This window comes from Sinohyriopsis cumingii, chromosome 12 (assembly GCF_028554795.1).
Source record: "Sinohyriopsis cumingii isolate HCF-2022 chromosome 12, ASM2855479v2, whole genome shotgun sequence".
Taxonomy (NCBI): domain Eukaryota; kingdom Metazoa; phylum Mollusca; class Bivalvia; order Unionida; family Unionidae; genus Sinohyriopsis; species Sinohyriopsis cumingii.
The window spans coordinates 34,340,302-34,361,742 of record NC_142972.1 but is presented as its reverse complement, the minus strand read 5'-3'; the positions used below and the strand labels follow the sequence as shown (position 1 = coordinate 34,361,742).

The 21,441-nt window shown below is 34.4% G+C and overlaps 1 protein-coding gene across 1 annotated transcript in view; it reads left to right on the top strand.

Annotated features, from left to right (window-relative positions):
* Positions 1 to 21,441, top strand: part of LOC149786232 (uncharacterized) — a 68,909-nt gene that overhangs the window by 9,236 nt on the left and 38,232 nt on the right. Inside the window, exon 6 of the mRNA XM_089975911.1 lies at positions 14,132 to 14,265. Within this exon, the coding sequence (XP_089832037.1) occupies positions 14,132 to 14,265 (134 nt within the window). The remainder of the gene's footprint in view (positions 1 to 14,131; positions 14,266 to 21,441) is intronic.

Here is a 21,441-nt window from a genome sequence, read left to right as displayed (position 1 = left end):
TTACCTTTCAGGTTTCAGGTAGAAAATAAATTAATAAGTTAATACTCAAAGCTTTCTTTTTATTGCTTGGAGTTTGTTTTTATGCATCTCTTCTATGGCGCGTCCTTGACAAAATACATTTGTATTAAAGGATTGTAAGGCCTTGGTACAATTTGTTATCTGTTCATTCTGATGGAGAGAGAGAGAGAGAGAGAGAGAGAGGGGGGATTAGAAAGAAGACACATTTTATCAGCATAAAACAAGGACATACAGATTTGAAATGTTTAATAAGGGCATATAGATTTCCTCAATGGAAAAAATAAATCCAGTGTAGAGATATAATTGGTTATGTCACTTATTTAAATAGCTTACTAACTTTACTTTAATTTTGCTGAAAACCTCACCACATTTAGACATATAAATGGTGTCAAGTACATCAAAGTTACATAGCTCAGTATTTGGAAATTACATATAAAAAATTTCGTTTGAGACAAAAGTTGAAAGTCATATATACTTTATATCAAACTTTCGCCTTTAATAGTACAATAGAACATTGTCTCTAAAAATGACTTCACTAAAATTGATCGAAATGTAAAAATTGACTAAAATAAATGCACAAATTTTAATTAAACAGTGCTTGTGCTTAACATAGAGAAGCATAAACTCCTTTATTCAATTATTAGTCATTTCATTTGCCCGAACAAAAGTTACGTTTCTTTAGCCTCCTTGTTTATATACAATGCAACTGTTCGAACCTACAGATACAGGTAAATCAAATCAGCGGATACAAAAATAATGCGTGTATCTATATCATGAATTTAATGAAACTTAGCTTATGAGAAATTTATAGAAAAGACACTCACCTCCGTAAGTACTTCTTTGCATGGATTCCACACCCTTAACATAATTCAAACCAAACGTAACCTGCAGATCACTATTTTACACAATACATTAAGCAAAACAATTGTCAGTGATCTCTCCTTGGCAAGGCTTTGGCTGTAACCTATAATAACACAAAAGGTCCCATTCTCACCAGATCTAAAAGAGTTCTTTTGGGCTTCTTTCACCATCTCCACCTGACTTTGCAGCTCGATAGGAGGACACTTCTTCCACGGATACGACAATTGTTACGCAACGTTTCATCGTGCAGTATTTAATCTAACTGCAGCTTAGGTGATTTTTTTTCGATCATCAGTAAACACATTTATAAGCACGATCTGTTTTTCATGGTAAGTAAAATGTAGAATTTCAAACTGTCCTAAGAGATGAAAAAAAAAAAGAGTTTTTGTGACAAAATCGAATTGAGTGGAAGATACAGAGCTGCAGAAATATGAAGGGTTCGCCATGCAAGATCATTAAGTGAGATAGATAAATAAAATCCAACCCGAACCCTAATGTTTAACATATTCAATGTACGCGATATTTTGTTATCCACGTTAGTTGTTATGTACAAACACCGGTAAGAAACAAAATTAGAATGTATTATCCCTGTTAACCAGAAACATAGAAGAAAATCAAAACAAAATAAAGCAAAACAAAATAACCCAAACAAATCTCTTTACCAACCCGCAACAAAACAAAAGAAATGGAAAGACCCATAGAAAAAACAACAATCCCCCCCCCCCAACAATTTGCGTTTGACTAGATCTTTCAGGTTTTATCTTCTGTCAGGGAAGGTAAACGCCTCGGGATGAGTAGATGCATCTAGATCAAAATCATCATCCAGGTTGTTCTAGTGATTAGTCAACAATCATGATCAAGGTTGTTCTAGTCAGGAGTCAACAGTCATTGTCGCTCAACGTTTTAGTTAGGTTGCCAAGTGTCTTTCTCTGTATTCATCGAAATCTGCACGTGTTAAATGCAAAACTATTTTACTTAGTCCATCAGGATCAAATAATTGAAGAGATAGTAGCGTATGTTCCTCTACTAATCACACTACTGTTTCCATTCTATTTATAGAGAACAACTTCTCATAGCGTTTCGAGATCTTATTTTAAATCCCTCCAGACACATTGATTCGACAAAACAATGTGCATTTCGTGTTAGTAAGTACATGATAATTCAGTGTGAAGAATAGGGGCTGATTATTTATATGACCTTAAGTGTAAGCTGCATATTGTTTGCTGACCTCCAATATATTTCTGTGATCAATATATTGTTTATAAATCTGAGATATTTTTAGCTCTTTCAGTACCACTCTTTTCAATAGTTGTTAACTTTATTAGCTTCTTTCCTCTTAATATTATGGTGACTTCCAAACTACCGAATTATTTAAGCATTATCATTTATTTACAAATTGTCACAAAGCTGCATCCATTCAGTTAATTGTAAAGAATCACCGGGATGTATGAATCTGAGTTTTAATTCACTTTTATTTGCATCACCCGTTGGTGTGGTCATTGTGTCTTTTTTGTCTCATTTTTGTAAAAGATAAACCAAAGTCGTACGCCTCTCTTACAGAAATTTAAATATTTATAACATCGTGTTAGCTATATTTACTTTACATGAAAATAATATGTTACAGGCATAGTATGAAAAGTTATAACGTTTCCCAAGTCGTCTTTTAAGCGCATATTATATATGATTATGAAACATCTTTGTAAACTTTTAACAGAAACAAAGTCTGCGTCTAAAACATTCTTAACAAAGAAGAATAAATAACAAGGAAATAATACTTTTGTTCAACTTATTCAACCAAAGTTACTATATACTTTTACATTTTCAAAAGTCAAGAACTGTGTCAAAATTTGTTGATATCAGTATTATTCTCTGATTCGTTGTAGGATCCTAGCAATTTAGTTTCATAGTTGACGCAATATATAGCACAATTGCTGCTATATGGTTATTTGTGTATTGTGTTTTTAACATAAAAAGACGTTCCCTTTCTTTCTAATCATAGTAAGCAGTCACTTCCGTTTTGGTTTTGTTTCGTGTACATATCAAAGTTGTAAGTCATCAGCAATATATACAACCCTGGTTTTCTTAAGTTCATTAAAGTAATATGATATACTGCATTTAAGTTCATCATAATATTGTAACACCCAATATAACAATTATTCTATGCAAAGATAGCGTAAGACCACCATTTATGTGTTTAATTGTTTTGATGCAATAAAGGTCTTTCTCGGTCTGTAATTGCTATATCAGTTTACATTGTATGGGAGATATTTAAATAGCCAAGAATTAAACATTTTCTATTCAACTTGAATCCATTCTCAGCAAACGATTGTATGCCTCCCTTGCTTGTAGCAACTAATATTGACGTTCTGTTCTCTAGAATCTCTATATTTATCTTTCAGTTAAGAAATATATTTTAATTCTTCTATGTCATAGTTTTCTGTATCGCATACTAAAGTCTGTATTTTCTCATTACATTTTTTAAAATGCTATCTCTTTATATCTGTTATGCACTTTCATGATAAAATGTCATAATAAATCCAATGACTCATACCGTTATCACTCTAAAACTGTTTTCTATGCCCTAGTGTTGTTTAACTTACTAATTGCAGATACTGCTATATAATCTCGTTTTGAAACTGTAGTTCTTGATTGGTTTATATGCTACTTTTTAATTTGTTTATAAAACGTGTTTAATTAGTTTGCAATGAAACTAAATGATTCTTATCGTAAGGGCGACAACAATCTTTTGAAACATAAAGCGTCAACTACTGGCAGCGATCGGTTGAAATATAACGATATTGACATATATTGAAGTATCATCAATGACCACGTAGTTTTTGCGCAATGTATACCTAACATAACGGTTAAAGCTGAACCAACATTACATACATGGTTCAAAATGGTTATCACGTAAACATGCCGTTCAAAGTTATGGATTTATAAAAGTATACTTATCATTGCTTAGAGCATTTGAAGCTGATCGAAACACGGGTATTTGATTCGTACTTAATATCTGGCGTTTTTGAACGGTTTCCAGAAATTTACTTGTAGCACATATTAAATAGTATTCTTATACAGAATGTGTTGGGACGAATCGCTCGACTATAAATTCAGTGTGCATAGAATACATGTGACCGATTAACATAATCGACTTGTCAATGACTCTAGTAGTAGACTGTATCGGTTGACTGAAATTGTATAATATATTCATCACCCATTAACAATAGTTCTAGGTATATTTTGAAGTAACATATAAGTCCAGTTTTATATTCAGTTTTGGCAAGGTACCAAACATGAACTGTACTATAGACAGGAATACTAAAATACTTCTTTATAGCATCGATTGGCTGGATAATGCTAACTCAGTATATGTTCTTCAGAAAGGTTAACGATATAACTTGATTGGGATTGAAAAGTGAGTTTAATGCAAACAGCTTAAGCCTTTCAGACTATATTAGTGATGAATACCTCATACTCTTCGACAAGGAAACATTCCTTATCAAACAGAAGTTCACATATCAAAATAAAGAACATACAGGCAACAAAACGACTGCTTGAGTGACTATCGAATGTGTCGAGTTTACAAGATTAATTATCAATCACCTTTTCAGTGACAAAAGTCCGTTTATAAAAGATCGAGTATGCACATCCTCATTGTTTTATAAACATGATACATATTAGTATTGGTAATACTTGTGCACAGTAATAATCTTAAAATGTGCCTAGAGGTATGATTTGTCGCAGAGGATGGCAAACGCAGACATTCCGGTACAAATCAGCCATTTTTAAAGTAATTGTGGGATCTAATTTGTAAGACTTGGGAACATCCGATACCATGTTTTATTTCAAAGTCATACCCCTTAATTCCATTAAACACCATTCAACTGACGACACAAGTCTAGTTGTGCTGATAATGAGTTTAAAAGAATGTCCCTCAGTAGATGCAAATTATACGGAAATTTCCATTGCTTTTAAAATTGTCTGTTACAAATTCTATATTTCTAACCAATATTTAAATTAATTTTCTTACAACTGTTTTCATTTACAATTTGTTTAGGTCGGTAGTTTTCAAAAATAAATTCAACTAAAACATTATGAAATGATGATACTCTACTGCTACTACTACTACTACTAATAATAATAATGCCTACAGTCACATAAATTGCTCATCGTAGCAAATCACGACGTCCCTATTACATGTTTACCTCAGAATACAACCCTCCTTCGGACCGTGATTCAGAGTTTCTAAATCATTATAGATGCAATATGAACTACTGCTACTAAACTATTTATAATGTTTGCCAACAAATAACGCATAGTCACTGCAATATCAGTCTTGTTATATGTGAGTATTGATCACTTTCATAAGGGATGGGCAAACAATTCGTACATCTCTTGCAGATGGTTACATGGCGACTTCAGTACGTATTTAGCCTTCGTTATTTATACCTACATTGTGTGCTTAACTTTCATCCATGATTGTATGTTGTATTTTCAGCTAATGGTCAATTGTAAACGCCATGTTTAGTTGTCTAACTTTTGTCCAAATTGATATGTTGTAAAAACGTTTTTGTTTTAGTTCAAGGAATATTATTTGCTGACTTCCTTGATAAAACTATTAAAGTTTTTATTCTGCCAGTGATTCCTGTTCAGTCTTTTTCCATAGTTAAAATACGTCATCCACTAAATCATTGCCAAAGTAGTTTGGAGTAATTATTATATTAAATCAAGGACGTTTTTTGAGAAGTTTGTACAGGAAACGTAAGGGTAGCTACGTTTTCTTGAAGCGAACTTAATTTAGTTTATAAATCAGGAAGAAGACGAAATAATGAGTGAATAACTATACCGATCTCAATCCGACGTTCAAGCCTGAGCTTGATTATTGCATATATCGATGAATTGTATCGATCGAACTCTATAGAACAGCGTGCATCACTCAACTTTAATAAAAAAACTTGACTAAACCACGGACTCTCCATTTCTGGAAGATGTCACCACTGCCGGTATGTTCAGTTGTATGGCCAAAACACGATAGCGTGATTCTGTCACGTGCATGCTTCTGTAATGGAAAGTATTTCTTCAGGCACCATTCAGTGCTTTAACTTAGAATGGATAAAAACTATTAAGAGTGTTATGATATGAGGAACAATGCTTTGCACCGAAAACACATTGAAAATAGGTTGAACTGGATATAGTTCTTTTTCACTGAAAGGGTATTCAACTCACTCGATATACCGAATCTACACTGATCAGAAAGCTTGCACTATATGATAACATCTTTAGCAAGGTTTTGGTCTTAGTGGAACTTCCTCCAAGCCTACAACATATTCTTTCCAAGACTGGGAAACGTTTGAAAGATTATTTCTTATTAGAATCGGAATTGGCCAATAGGTAATGTAGATCCTTATTGTTACCAATTTCTTCAAGATGTATGAACACGTCAGATGTCGTAGAGCAGTAGTGTTAGATAGTAGTTATCGATATATTTTACAAAAGCTAGAGAAAACTTCAGCCAACTGCTGTAAGGAGGCGCTCAAAGAGACCATAGTTTTGTGGACCTTGTACCAGTCACTGAAAACTAGTCAGTGTCGTTTTTAAGCCTACAACAGGGATGGCCTTCTGAAAGTGAGATTTGCTCCACAGCTGTAGCTTGAAATTCCTTTCTTCACACGGTTTTCCCGACAAAAGATACACATGAAGAAGCTTCTCTAGGGATAAAATACCCGAGACCACTTCTGTTTGAGCAGGGTTGGCCCTGCGATATGTTATCTGGGAGAGACCATGACAATAACTGTGGAGTTCCGACCCCTCAATTCCTGTTTATTTTTGTGACCAAAGCAGTTATGTTGGGGTTGGATTGGAAAAGGGAATCGTCCCAATTGTCTGCACTCGTTACTCAGTATAAGCAGCTTGGAATTTCATCTTGTTAGAAAAGGGTATATCACCAGGCAACCTAAAAGCAGACAAATCAGCTGAAAGACCGTTTTACGAATTGTATCGACCTCTAGGTATAAACAAATTTGGCAGACACTGCCGAAAATGTTTTTGATCTAAATGCTTAAGTTTAGTGTGAACCAGAATGTGTAGGTAACGCGATTTCGTCCCCCACCCAATTGAGAATTTAGATCACCACAGATTACATTACCGTATATCCATCCTACAAAGAACAGTGTTGACTATAGCCTTCATTTTGATGTGCAGATGAGACACCAACATGTCACTTCACGTTGTGAAGCATGACAACAGGTCGGCTCATAAGCCATGCTAACTAAAGTACGTACTTACCCTAACCCCTGGTTGCGGTCTGTCTAGACTGATTGAATCGGCTAATAATGGGACACTACATAAAACCAAAGAGCTGCAAAACTCTGTCGCTGGAAGACCAGAGTTCGATAATCCATACCACGCGTAATTGAAGTTGGCGGATCAAATTTAAATTGGTCTGACATTCTATGCCTAGTTGACAAAATGCTTAAATTTGTTGAGTTCTGATTTTTCCTAGATCACTAAAAAGCCTAGACATATAAAAGGGACAGATGACCTTCACAACAATTGTACTTACCATATGTTTTTTGGATGATGTAGTCGAGATACACTGATGTCACTGTTGAAAAAGTTGATTAGTTTTGTGAAGTAATATTTTGAAGTAATAGAAGTGCACGAAATTTGAAATCTTTTCTTTTGAAGTTCGAAATTAGAAAGCTTTCCGTTCGTAGACAAACAGAAGGAACTTGCGCAAATTTGCCCCTCCTAAAACATTGCAATCGTCCATCCGTTTCTGCCAAAATATACATCAAATACTAGCGAACATGAAGAAGTCTCATCCAAAACTGTTAGTTGTCTGAGTGTTAAGGCAACTATCTATTGTTTCTGGGGTCTTATTAAATGAGAGACATTGCTTCTGATTTCCGTTATTGAATTTCCTCTTGATCCGAATTGTTTGTTGCCAATGGAAATATGAATGAACTCTTGATTTGGGGTTATATTCAACGTTATATATCTATGTTGACGAGTATGAGATTGATTTGACCAAAACACAGGTACAGACTGCAAGTCAAATTGGAGAAACAGGTCCTGTGCTGGATGATTTCACACCTTCTCAATTCGACCGCCAAGGACTAACGGCTTGCATACAACCCTAGCACAGGGACCTATAAGTGCTATGGTCTGAGCGAGGACAAGAAATACAGCCATTTAGCTGCCTCTTGTCCCTAAGTCTTAGTTGAAACTGTCATGATGTTAGCGATATATTGCATTACAGCCATTTAGATGACATTTGCAATCTTGGTCATCGATTCCCATGCATGATCGCTGCCTGATATCTCATTCTGTTGCAAATGGCTATCGATGCTGGGTCTAAATCGGGCGATGTTTTCACAGTATTACATATACCACTTTGGTGGAATTTAAAAATATTGTTATCCACATTGTAGGTGTTTCTATCAATGCCAGCAGTTCAGTGGCTTATGGATCGGACTGTGTTTTATACTAGAGTGACGAAATATTGCTTTACCTGTCTTTTCAGGCACAACTGCATTTTAAATTCTCGGATCATGGCTTATAAACTTGGCTTGCAGTTGGTGCTAGTGGGCATTGAGAAATCGGCAACATATAATAAACTTTTTCGACAGCCACTGGAAAACTGATGTCAATCCGACCAAACCTGGGATTGGTTCTCAAAGTTATTATGTAAACCGTTTTCATACGGCACTATCTATGAGATCACTATGAATATTCGCGGAGAAATTACCATTACCATTGTTTCTATCTGTATTACCAGTTGAGCACAGTTTGTCAGTGTACTGGACTGTCTGCTAGACGGACATCTCAGTGGCCGGATGGATGGTATATACGGCTGTCACCTCTTGAATCTTTCCTCAGGAGTGTGCAATTTGACCTTCTGAAAGGATTTTGGCAAATTCCACTAACGGAAAGAGCAAAGGCAATTTCGGCATTCGTGACTCCAGATGGACTTTACCAATATAAAGTAATGCCATTTACGATTAAAGGGTCGCCAAGGTACATTTAAACGTCTCATGAATATGATTACCTCTGGTCTAGACAATTGTGATGCTTACATCGATGATGTCATTATCTACAATGACACCTGGAAAGAATATTTAGCAACAATTCGGAAATTTTTGACAGACTCACTAATGCATGTTTGACAATTAATTTATCTAAAAGTGAGTTCTGCCGTGCTAGTGTAACTTTTCTAGGACATATCGTGGGACATGGACAAGTGAAACCTATAAATGCTAAGGTCAATGCTTTCTCTGATTTCCCTGTGCCTGTAAATAAATAGCAAGTGATGTGATTTTTGGGTATGGCCGGATACTGTCGAAAATTTTGTTCCAATTTTTATATAATTGCTGAACCTCTGAAAAATTTGTGGAGTAAGAAAAACAAGTTCATTTGGACTGAAATATGTCAGGAGGCTTTTGATAAGTTGAAAGCCATATTTAAAAGCACTCCAGTTCTTACAGCTACCCAATTCAGACAATCATTTAAATTTTATCTTGATGCAAGCGATCTTGGAATTGGATAAGTTTTGATTCAAAAGTATGACATTTGTGTTCATCCATTGTGCTATTTTTCTAAGAAATTAAATAAGGACCGAAGAAATATTTAAAACATCGAGAAGAAATGTTTGGCTTTGAGATTAGCATTACATAATTTTGAAGTTTACCTTAATTCAGCTCCGTCTCCGATGATTGTCTTTAGTGACCACAACAGCCTTACGTTCATCGGCAAGATGCAAAATAAAAATCAAAGTCTGGTAAGGTGGAGTTTGTTGTTACAGGAATATAATCCTGACATCAGGCACATCAAGCGAAAAGATAATTTAATAGCAGACGCACATTCCCTGTATAACAATGTATTTTTTTTATTATGTACACTGTGTGTAAATCATAAGAGTTCTTCTGATGTTTTTCTTTAATCTATGGCAAAAAGAAAGATTTATCATATAAATCTTTCTTTTTCTTACGGTGGGAAGTGTTACATATATTTTATTTAAGTTATACTTGATTTAAGTTTGTATTTGTTTTATTTGATTGTTTGTGGGTTTTGGAATCTTTTTATTTTCTTCACATGTCAATATAATGTAATTTTATTAACAAGAAATTCGATATTTTCCAGAAAATTCAGTTTAATCTGAGTTTTAACTTAGATACCTCATTATAGAAACACTTGTTTCTATTTTTGACCTAGTTCCTGGCCTTGACTGAGGGTCAAGTAAACAACTGTTTCTAGGAGTATATTGATTGGTTCTTATCAAGGACATACAGGAGCTATGTGACTTTTACACGTAAACATGATCACGTCATCCTCTATTTTCGCAATATATTTCGCAATTGGGCATTTCCCAAATTGCGAAATACTTAGTATTAATAGTGATGTTTAGAGAGAGAGAGAGAGAGAGAGAGAGAGAGAGATCTTAGAGTCCAGGGCTTTTAAACACTTGATGTCAGTGTCAGGGTGATAACTTTATGATTACCAACATATACAATTATCTACAAAAATGGACTCAGTTTTGTTGTTCAGGGTTGATTTAGAAGGATAGCCCCCTAAACAATACTGATTACAAAGCAACTAGGAATGAAAGCTATTGACGTTTGTTGGATATGCTGTTGGATATGCTGCTAGTAAAGCATTCTCAGCAATCAAGGATAGACTAGCACGATTAATACACAGGCCGCCACCAGTAAAACCGCAGCCAGTAAAATTATCCAGCACCGAAGTTATGGCTGCAAATGTCAGTAACATAATAAATCAAGCTGCAAATGAACGGTTGAAATAATTAGCTGGCGAAAAAGTTCGGATTATAGCTGCAAGTTTAATTGCGGGAAGTTGTCTTCGTGTTAGATGATAGTAAATATAATAAAATGTTTAAGTGTGTATCTGATCCAGCATTTGACAAGGATTCACCATTACTTAAGACTGAATCGGTGCGTGATTATCAGTATGATTCTGATAATGCGCGTGTACCCGACTGGCATGGAAGAATCGAATTACAGTTTCAAGATACAAGCAGATATTTCTTGCCCGCTGAGACATTGAATGAGATCGAAGGTAGACTTTTGAAAGTAGATAATACAACATACGGAATTGGTGATATAGTTGGTTTTGTTAATAATGGCGTTATGGCGTTATTGAACAGTGCCACATATAGCATTTACGGAAAGAATATTGAATCATGTCTCGAAAATGTAGATGTTGCCATGATGTTACTTAACCTTACAAGATACAGCGATGATTACGCGAGATCAGCTGGTCCGTCAATGATGTTTGCAAAGGATACCACTGATCAGCCCCAAGAGCAATAAAGTGAGACTAAATACAGCTGGAACTGACGTTGCATCAATGAATGAAAATTTCAACTTGGACTTTGCACCACGTCGATCAAGGTTAAATATCAATGAAGAATTTTCATGTGCGATTCCATTATCAGATAACTTTGGATTCTGCAGACATGATAGAAAAGTTATAGTTGGCTCTTAACGCACCGCGGTACTTGTAAGAAAAATCATTGACAATGATGCAATATGGCATGCTGCTGGGGTTGATGCAGGTAAAGTAATACTAACAAAACTTTGTGGATGCAAGCAATGACTTCATCGCGGAAGAAGAACGGTTACCTTCTTTTATGGATTATCATGCTTGACGATGACCACATACAGTATTCAAAGCGATATTAATGGTTTATTGACATGGCAGATAGCATCACACTAGGATCCACCACGACATATATGTATTGCTTTCCAAAACGCTGAACGAGTAGATTCGCAGGAACGCAATCCAATAATGTTTGACAAACTTGGGGTTAGTGAAGTTTCTTTGAGGATAAATGGAGATCAAGAAACATCCGAGAATATATTATTAAAGTTTGAGAAAAATCATGTTGTACTAGCTTATCATCAGTTGATTACATTTATGGCGCGTGATCAAAATGTTGGTTCTGGTCTATACATATCTCATCGGGATTTTACAACGCTGTATCCGATATATTATTTCTCACTGAAACACTTAGATTTGTTTAGACAATCTGTTGTTGATATACACTTTCGAGCTCGTGTGGCAAGATGAATTATTCCTAATTATAGATCAATCGATGTTATACTCTCAGACAAGCTAATGCTGCTTGAGGGTGTTGGTGAACAAATGAGAGTTATTGATGCTCCAGTGGAAAACATGTAATTAAATCGCTCGTGATATGATAATATCAGAACATCAGGTTAGTGCTACTTTGAATCCTGGTCAGAATACAACGCTACAATAAGTATCAAGACAACACATCTAGAATAAAAATATTGGTGAAATCAGCACAGATCGCAGGTGGTCCAAAGAAAGTATCATTGACAGAACGTCAACTCAGACACATCAGTAGCACTAAACGATAAGCAACTGGTGTTAAACGTGATCTTTTTTTTTTTGATGGCTGATAAATTATTATGAGCGTCTTTGACAAACTTGTATGCTCTATCTACTGGTCTGATTTCATCTATATTCTTATCTGTACAAATTAAAAAATTATACTTTAGCCTTGTGTGCACGTTATTGTGCTGCCGTTATAGATTCTGAGCCATATATATATATATATATATATATATATATATATATATATATATATAATTACTGTGTTTTTCTTTTCTCTAATTCTAATAAAAGGGAATTAAATTTTGTGTACTTTCGTCGAACTCTTGTGTCATCTAAGGGAGGCGACTCTAATATATTTATAAAGGGGTGCTCCACATACAGTGCGTTGAACTGTGAAAGTGACAGGTGTAAGGTGAAGTTGTTTGCATTTGGAGCATAGAGTGGAGATAATGCTGGCTTACCTCCATAATGCTTTTATATCATGTGGATGCAATTTCTTACATTTTTTAATTGTGGAGTGCAAAGGCTAAGCGGACATCTAATCGAAATATTTGCCACAATATCTTCGAATAACCAGCCTGAACTAGTCCAAAGAAGACAAACTTTAGCAGGTATTAAAATAGGGAACCATGTTTGTCAGAGTAAGTAACACTAATTTCAGAACGTGCAACGAATAAATCTCAAAACATATATAAAGTAAAAATAAGTTATCGGTTTCTATTTTTACTATTGAGCTTTGAAGTCCAGGAAGTAAAAATGACCTAGAGTAGCAGGCAGTATTGATACAGTTGGGTATCTGATGTAGGGTCTGGCTGTATTCTCCATTATCTAAATTACATCCATCAATCACACACCCACATACAGGGAAATAATTGTTCTTTGGAAGATACCTCAGATATACAAGATATGTTCTAATTATCCTGGTGAAGTAGTAAGGAGAACTGGAAATTCTTTTCTTTAAAAATTAAGTCCTATGCAAAATGCAGAACTTTAGGGAACTACAGTGATCATCATTTGTCGTCATTTGTGTGTAATTAAGAATATAAGCAACTCGAATAGCTTGGATAGGGAAAGAAGCGATTTGGACTTGCATGGTTTTTATAAGAGCGTATATTCATCCTTTTGTACAGTTTTCCAATAACAGAATGGTCAGACAAAAATGTATTTTCCTTGTAATGGTGATTCTGGATTCCGACAGCATCATTATCAATCTCGTGGAATATGATCATTGTCTGCGGTCTTAGATAATAAGATGAAAGCATATGTGCTCTTATAAACTCAGTCTAGTGAGCCAGAACTCGCCATTTCAAATGCTTATAGATTTATGTTTCCTTTTGGGTATTTCTGGAAAAATAGTGAAGAAGACAAACAAGCAAATAAAATATACTCAACGATTCCTACAGTTAACTGGAACTTTATTCCACAGTTGCAGACGAACACGTGGTCCGTCTGTGCACTTATTTAATTATGCTGGGTTTACAAAGACTGCTAAATAATCGATCATCTATCATACTTGCTGTATGCTGTGTAATCTATAGCTTTCACAGAGATATACATTGTGTATTGCACATGTCGACAACGCCTCCAGAAACAGTACTGTCACGTGGAAAAATGTGTTTCTTATTTTATAGAATCTCTTTCTTGTATCAACTTGTCCCCTCTTCTGGAGTCCACACACCATAAAAATTAATTGAATTTATGAACTTTTAATAGGATGCAATGCAATATAATTTATGAATTACAGTATACTATGCCGTAGAGATATCGGATAAGAGAAGATATAACAGCACTTAGGCTAAGTTCGTTAAGGCACAACACTTTGACAATGTTGCATACAATAATAATTTTGCGAGTCTCTGTATTACAATCCAAGGATTTATTGTAGTACCAAATGCCCCGAGAAATGTTTTGAGTATTCTTACAATCGGCAATGGGGGCATATGGGGAGATTGGCATGGTCCACAGTTCTCTCCTGAAGGCGCTTTCGCCGTTGGGTACAATATGAAAGTATGTATTTAAAATATTTATTGACATTTTTCTTATGACTGGTGGCAGTAATGAGAAAAGACCGCCTTAAACGTTATATCGCAGGAGAGCAGCGGGTTTTAATCTAATGCTATAAATGTTTTTTGTCTTTTGTGGTGCTCTGAGGACTGAGATGCCTCTATGGTCTAAACTAAGTTACAGAAAAAGTAGTCCTATAAATCAAATCCACAAATTTGTATTGATATCGATAAACAATATGTGAATCTGATCCCATCTGTTTATTAAAATGTGCAATTTCTCTGCATTGGAATCTTTCCAGAACACATTTGGGTGTTGTTTAGACACGTATCAATATTTGGTAATAGCCGTATCTAGCGCGAAAATTTTAAATGGCCAAGGGACAGAAGAATGAAGAATGTGCTATTCCACGTGTATTCACAAGTCGCAAAACATCGGATATGATCCGGAAATATTATGTTCATATCTCCAAAAGATCCCTATAGTTGCCGGTAGCCCAACAACTTCGAGCAATATAAGTAAGTGTATACAATGTACACTGATGTTTGCAAGCAATATTGAACAGGTTTCAAATCAATAGGTGATATAAGTCGCATAAAACGTCAGCCAATAGCATTACAGGTTTGCGGCTGATTTATCGGTCTTCACAAAAAGCAAAAACCCACACGGTTCTTTACATTGAACAAATCATTTATTTGCATAGAAAACCAGGTGAATATTTGAAAATCAAGTACAGTATTGTGAATGAAATCCCAAAGAGTCCTAAGGGTTTTATCAAGGTCCCAAAGGTAAATATTGTTCCTAATGCGTCTCATGAAGTCTTATTTTGAATGTACTTATATGCCAGTAGCCTCGAATGTGCTAACGTGTCAACAGTCTTGATTTTCCTCAATGATATACTCCAAAGTGTTATTAAAGTAGTTCACAGTAATTCTAAAATAGTAAGCCCAATAATCTATGAACACTTTGTAATTCTGATGAATAATTAATATAAATAAATATTTTGAAATAAAATTTAAACACAACTAAATGGCTCTCTTCGCTGCAAATGTTTAATATATGTATAAAAAAGTATGTTACTTACTACCTTATATAAATATCTAAGACACAAATTCAGAACCAGAATGAGAGTCATAAGTTTATTTATTTCCATAACTTTCCAACTAGTAAACAAGGCCAGAATCATTTACATCCAACTGATCCAAAGTCAGGTGACTTAGTTCAAATCCCATCAAAATCGTCATCAAGATCACTTCGACACCTTTCAGGGAAAAAGGCCTACATAAACATGTTTATCCAAAGGAAAAGTGCAACCTACTATCAGGAAACTATGTAATGTGTTCAATAGATGACTCAATCTACAATCATAAGCAAAAGAAGGTAACACATATTATAGATTTACGTAACAAAAATGGTATTGGACTGAATTTTGTGTGTAAAAGACTCATGCAAGATTTATACCTCAAATGATTTGCGCCTCGATGTTCTGAATGACATCCTGATTATCTGCTATTTATTCCTCGATTTAAATTTCAGAATGAAAGATATCAATTTTATTTAATTACACATCTGAGTTAACAAAAATGTGTTACAATTTAAAGGATCTTTCTAAATATAAAAAGCTTGCAATGGATTTGATTGTGCTCTTGTTGTATGTGTTTTAATGCCACCCCATTTTGCTATCAATGACATTGGTCTGATCCAGGAAGGTGAATAAATAATGATGTGTATTTATCTGAGATAAGGATATGCCTCGCCAACCTAGAAATGAAAGTAATAGAAGCTTCTAGCGTGTTCAAAAGCTAGATGAGTGATTAGTTTGAAAATTTCCATATATAAACACAACAGTAACTAATGTTTTGTCTCATTGTACCATTTACACAATACAGTACAAGACCGGGAACCGCGAAGCATTCGCACATGGCGCCATATCTTAGGTTGTTGTATATAGTGGAATGAATTGAACTGAAAATGATCATCCATTTAATTCACTTTGTGACATTTATATCCACCCTCCCGGTCATAAGTCGTCAAATTGTATTTGAGTTTATTTATGTATTCATTTAGTGTCATATGCCATTATATTTTATATTATCCAGGTAGAAAATACATCCTATATGCGTCGTAGTTTATTATTATGCTATAATTGCTCTGTAGTATAGATGACACATAATCTGGCTAAGTAATATTAAGGTTTCAGCATCCTAACCTTTTAAAGTTACCCCGAACGTCGTCCTTGATTCCTAACCGCTGACCTCTATCCTCGGTCACGTACCTCAGAAATGTATGAGAAACCTGGCTCTCTAAACCATTCCAACTGTCATAAGACAATCTTGCTCATTAACTCATAACATATTTATCTGAGATAAACCTGTCTCATGGAACGTTTACTTCTTTTATACGAGAAACCCGTCAAATTACCCTTCCCCCAACATTTCAGAGAGAAACCTCGTTCACTAACCCCAAAGATTTTATGAGAAATCTGGCTCAGTAGTAGTCAGACTTTCTTGATCCTAAAAATCTAGCTCAGTGACCGTAAGATTATTTATTTCAAAGTCTTGGTCAGACGCACCTGTTCAGGGTTGACCACACCAAAAGCATAACATAGCACCCTATCATCTCTCCTCTATATATTTATATACATAACAACAATGAAAATGTTTATTTTCATCGAATACACAGCTACAATAAAGAAAGAAACACCCAAACAACCGTGTTGAAGTAATTTATAATTTGGGAGAGGGTTATTAAAATCAATACATAGGTTATAAATGATAAGTGACATTACCACATAAGAAAACATTCAATTAACATGTCTAAATGCTGATCTGGATAATCTTAAGTTTATTTCAAATAACTTTAATATCCACCATCAATAAAAGGAAGGAATTAGCCAAGGTTCCGACGTCAGCTAATGGAACGCCATAAGACCATTACAAAGATGTTGGCATGAATAATGTTGAAAAGAACAAGATTATAAGCGAAAGATATGACCTATGGTGGAACAGAGGATGGTTTGTTCAGTCCGATTATGAGTGTAATAGCACACAATTAATACCAGACGAAGAAATATGTTTTTCTCTTCGAGTAAGTAGCGGACTGGCATAAATAAAGATTTATCAGCGGACAGAAAAAGATGTATCAGATAATATGTGATATCTAGTTTGGTTGGCAATGGACAAAATATAAAATATATTATATATTTTATGTTCATGTGAACATGCGTTTGACACAGATGAAAACTTTACAAGAATATTGAAACAATATGATTCAGGTACTAATGCTGGAGGTGTTGGTATATTACTGAGTGATATGGTAATGAATTTGAATGGTATAGATATGTTTGGTAATAATTTTCTAAAGTCATCAGATTCATTAAAACTAGGAGTAATTCAAAATTACTTCCTTGGTTACGACTACAGCAAGCGAATTTGATACACGATATGTACTAAATCGTTAACAGACAGACAAAAAAGAAACAAACAATACAAATAACATGAATAAAATAAAGTTTACTGTGACTGATGAGAATGACAAAATACATAATGTTGTAGAAACAAATGAACAATCGTGTATTTAAATGTCTATGCTTGCACAATAACTTTTTATATAGATTACTATTTAATCATTTTTACTGCAAACAAAATGTTGCGTTTGTTACAATTGCACACTATGTGACATTGTAATACAAGACATGGCAAAATGGCAATATCGTCTTTTAAGGATATAATTTATGCAGCTGATGTCAAAAGACATTCCATTAAACTATCAACGATACCAGGCAATTATACTCCTGTTTTTTTATACCTAAGTTAAACAAATGGGCGGAAATAGTTTTCATCCATAATTTGATTATATCAGCGAACTGTTGCTTTCAGTTTCACCGCCAGCACAGGGTTACTGTTAATCCTTTTATCTTATGTGCTGTAGTTGTTCCTATATTACCAATAAATGTACAAACAGTGGGAAATATTGCACCTTTCTTCAACAGCCTTTTTAACATTTCATATAATGGTAACTTTTCTTCAATTTATTATTCAATACTTATTAAGTTAATATTTTGTTTCTAAACTTACCTTCTACGTCTGTTAAATGAGGTGATATTTGTGTTCGTTTGTCTTCATAACTTTGTGACAACTTTTATAATTTAGCAATATAATTTTATCTCTTTTTGCGGTTGTCAGTCAAGTCACGATATGTTTAAAGTGATAATATTTCACATCCTCTTTTTATTTTCTTTCTGTGGTTAGAGTTCATTCAGCTCATCTTGTTTTAGTGCTTAAACCTGATTCTTGAAAGGAACATTTTTCTTTCTAACTTTTTCTTGTATTTATATACTAAGGTCGAACTTTCCTGACAAATTGGCTTCCACGATACAATTTGTCACACGTTGCCCGATTATTTGGTGTTTAAATGTATGACATTCTTTTGGTTATAATAATCCTACCTTTGTCTTATTTTATTATTTTCCATCATATTTTCATTAGCTCCTATAGTTGTAAGATGCAGTTTTTTCTTAACGATCATTGTTAAGATTGATGGAAGTGCAAACACAGCCTTTTCAAACAATCTTTTGTTTAATCGCATGAGCGTTTCTACGGTAGATGATTTTTATAAACTGAATGATTAAATTAATTTCATGAAATTTAAATATTTGTTTATTTACTAACGTCTCAATTTTTTTTGACTATCTATAAATTAAATTAAGTTGTAACGATTAAAAAGTCGAGAAAATTAAGATCAGTAGCATCTAATAAAGAAAACAATAACTATTTAGTTTATTCTGTACTCGAAGTGAAAGAAAAGCATTAATTAGTGTATACTTTTGTACAAAACGATACGGTCACTTTTGCTGTGTTGCCTTATTATGCAAGGGATAAATATCAAAATGGAATTATTACTTTTTTGATTATAGTATAAGAGGGATGCGAAGTATTTTATCTTGCAGTAGAAAAATAACGATAATTTTGGAATTATTTCACCTATTATATATTATTCCCAAGGGGTATATATTAGATGAGCAATTTACAGATGCTTGTACATTTTTCTGCGTACAACCTCCCCCTAAATAGATAAATAATGTTAGTATAAACATACTTATACTGATAACAGGTTCTTAGGGTTTCATTATGTAGCACAGATTGTAACATATTGTGTGCAGCAGAACCTGAGTTTGTAAACGTTGAACATTGAATACACCTACAGGTAAACAAAAATGAAATTCAGATACACATAACATATATGTTGATGGTATTTTTATGCGTAGCTAAATATTCCAAATGAACTATAAAATGCGTTACATTCCAGGGTCATTTCCTAATAACAATCTTCTAAAATAATCACATAGTTCCCATTAGATTTTGTTGAAACAGAATTTAAAAAATGTTTTAATTTTATTGTCATTTTTGTGTGCAATCCTTATGTACAATAAGACATACAACTAAACTAGCTTGATAGGGACCAATATGTAATTTGAATAGATCCTTATATTCTGGTTTAAAATATTAATACATATCTAGAATTCCTTAATAATGCATAAAAAGGAAATTAGTACTATGTTTCCTTTGGAAGACTGTGCGAATTTAGATTATGTGAAAAAAGAACAGCAACATTAAAAAAGCTAGGTTGAATGGCATGTTTAAGGAACATCTTTTCAGGTGATCATACAAATGTACAAATATGTCGCAAACTGTTCTTATTGAACATGTTCCATTTTATTTCATGTTTTCATTTTTGTTATGTGTTCTGTAACTTGGCTGGTCATGACTTTTCGACAATCTTTCTAGTTTGCCCTGCTCTCTACTGCTCTTATGGACTCTGCGTAGTCCATGCCTGTCCAAGCTTTGATGTTATCTTTCCATCTCTTCTGTCGGTCTAGTTCTATCTTTACTCTCATTATGTCCTGTATGACTGTCTTTGACAGGCCAGATGAGCACGAGAAGTGACCATACTATCTTGGTTCTGTACGGCGGTGAGCAGATCTTCATGTGTTCCAATTATACCTAAGATTTTATTGCGCACCCGCTGGTTATAAACGTGATAAAAGTAATAGATTGTCAGGTTGCTTCACTAACATATAATTTCTAAGGCATATATTCTTCTTCCTAGTTCTGCTCTCACGGTCCATGTCTCATGTGCATATAGAAATATGGATATGACGAGGGAACACATAAGCTTGATTTTGGACCTTCCAAATCGGCATCAGTCTAGCCAGTGGAGTTGTTGTAGTTGTTTACCGCGCAAACCTGCATAGACACCCAGATTATGAACGTTCATCACAGCCGAGGTATCGGAAGCTTGTCGCCGTGCCGATCTTCTGTACACTCACTATTATTTCCTTCTGGATGCCACGTTGGTTTTTGGACAGTGACTTTGTCGTTTCTAAGATTTACATTTTCTTTTCTTTTAATTATAATTTGAATTTTTTTTGTTAACGTACTTGAAGCTGAAGTTTTTCACCAAGCTCTACCCGACATTGAAAAGAGCCATTGAACAAGGGAAACAATTCTACAAATACGATACACTAATAATAGATTGTCGCATGTATTCATTTGATAAGGTTAGAAACGATGGTATTCTTGTAGACAAAAGATAGGATAGGACTCTGTCCGAGTCCTGCAAAATGTGTGCGATGAGAACTGTTCTATTTCTGTGCTAGGTTGTTTGGTATGAAATATGTCTAATTTAAGCGAAAAACTTTCTAGAGAAGAGAGGTCAGATTTTATTAACTATGTTGAAAAATTTGGTATACTAGGTTCGGTTGAAAAATGGGCAGAAACTATTGTCAGTTTAATATTACAGCTGATAAAGTAATAATTAAATGATAAACTGCTAAGAAAAATCTTGGGAATGTCGGATTTTCTTCGTAAACCCATCTTCAAGCACTTAAATTTACCTAGAGAAAATGTTTCGTTTTGTCTGTATGTCACCTGAATATCCCTATTTTTATTCAGAAGAAAATGCGTATGCATAGGTAGAAAACGTTAAGGCAACATACAATGGTATAAAAACATGCTTTGTTCAACAGTCTTATTACCAATGTGTTTAAGTGCCCCTTGGGCGTGCGCTAAGGTTGTGTTTTATCGCCTTTACTTTTTCCTTTTCTTGGGAATAATTTGAAACCCTTTTTAACTGAAGGGAACAAATGCGTCTCTATAGAAACCTTAGAACTATTTCCGC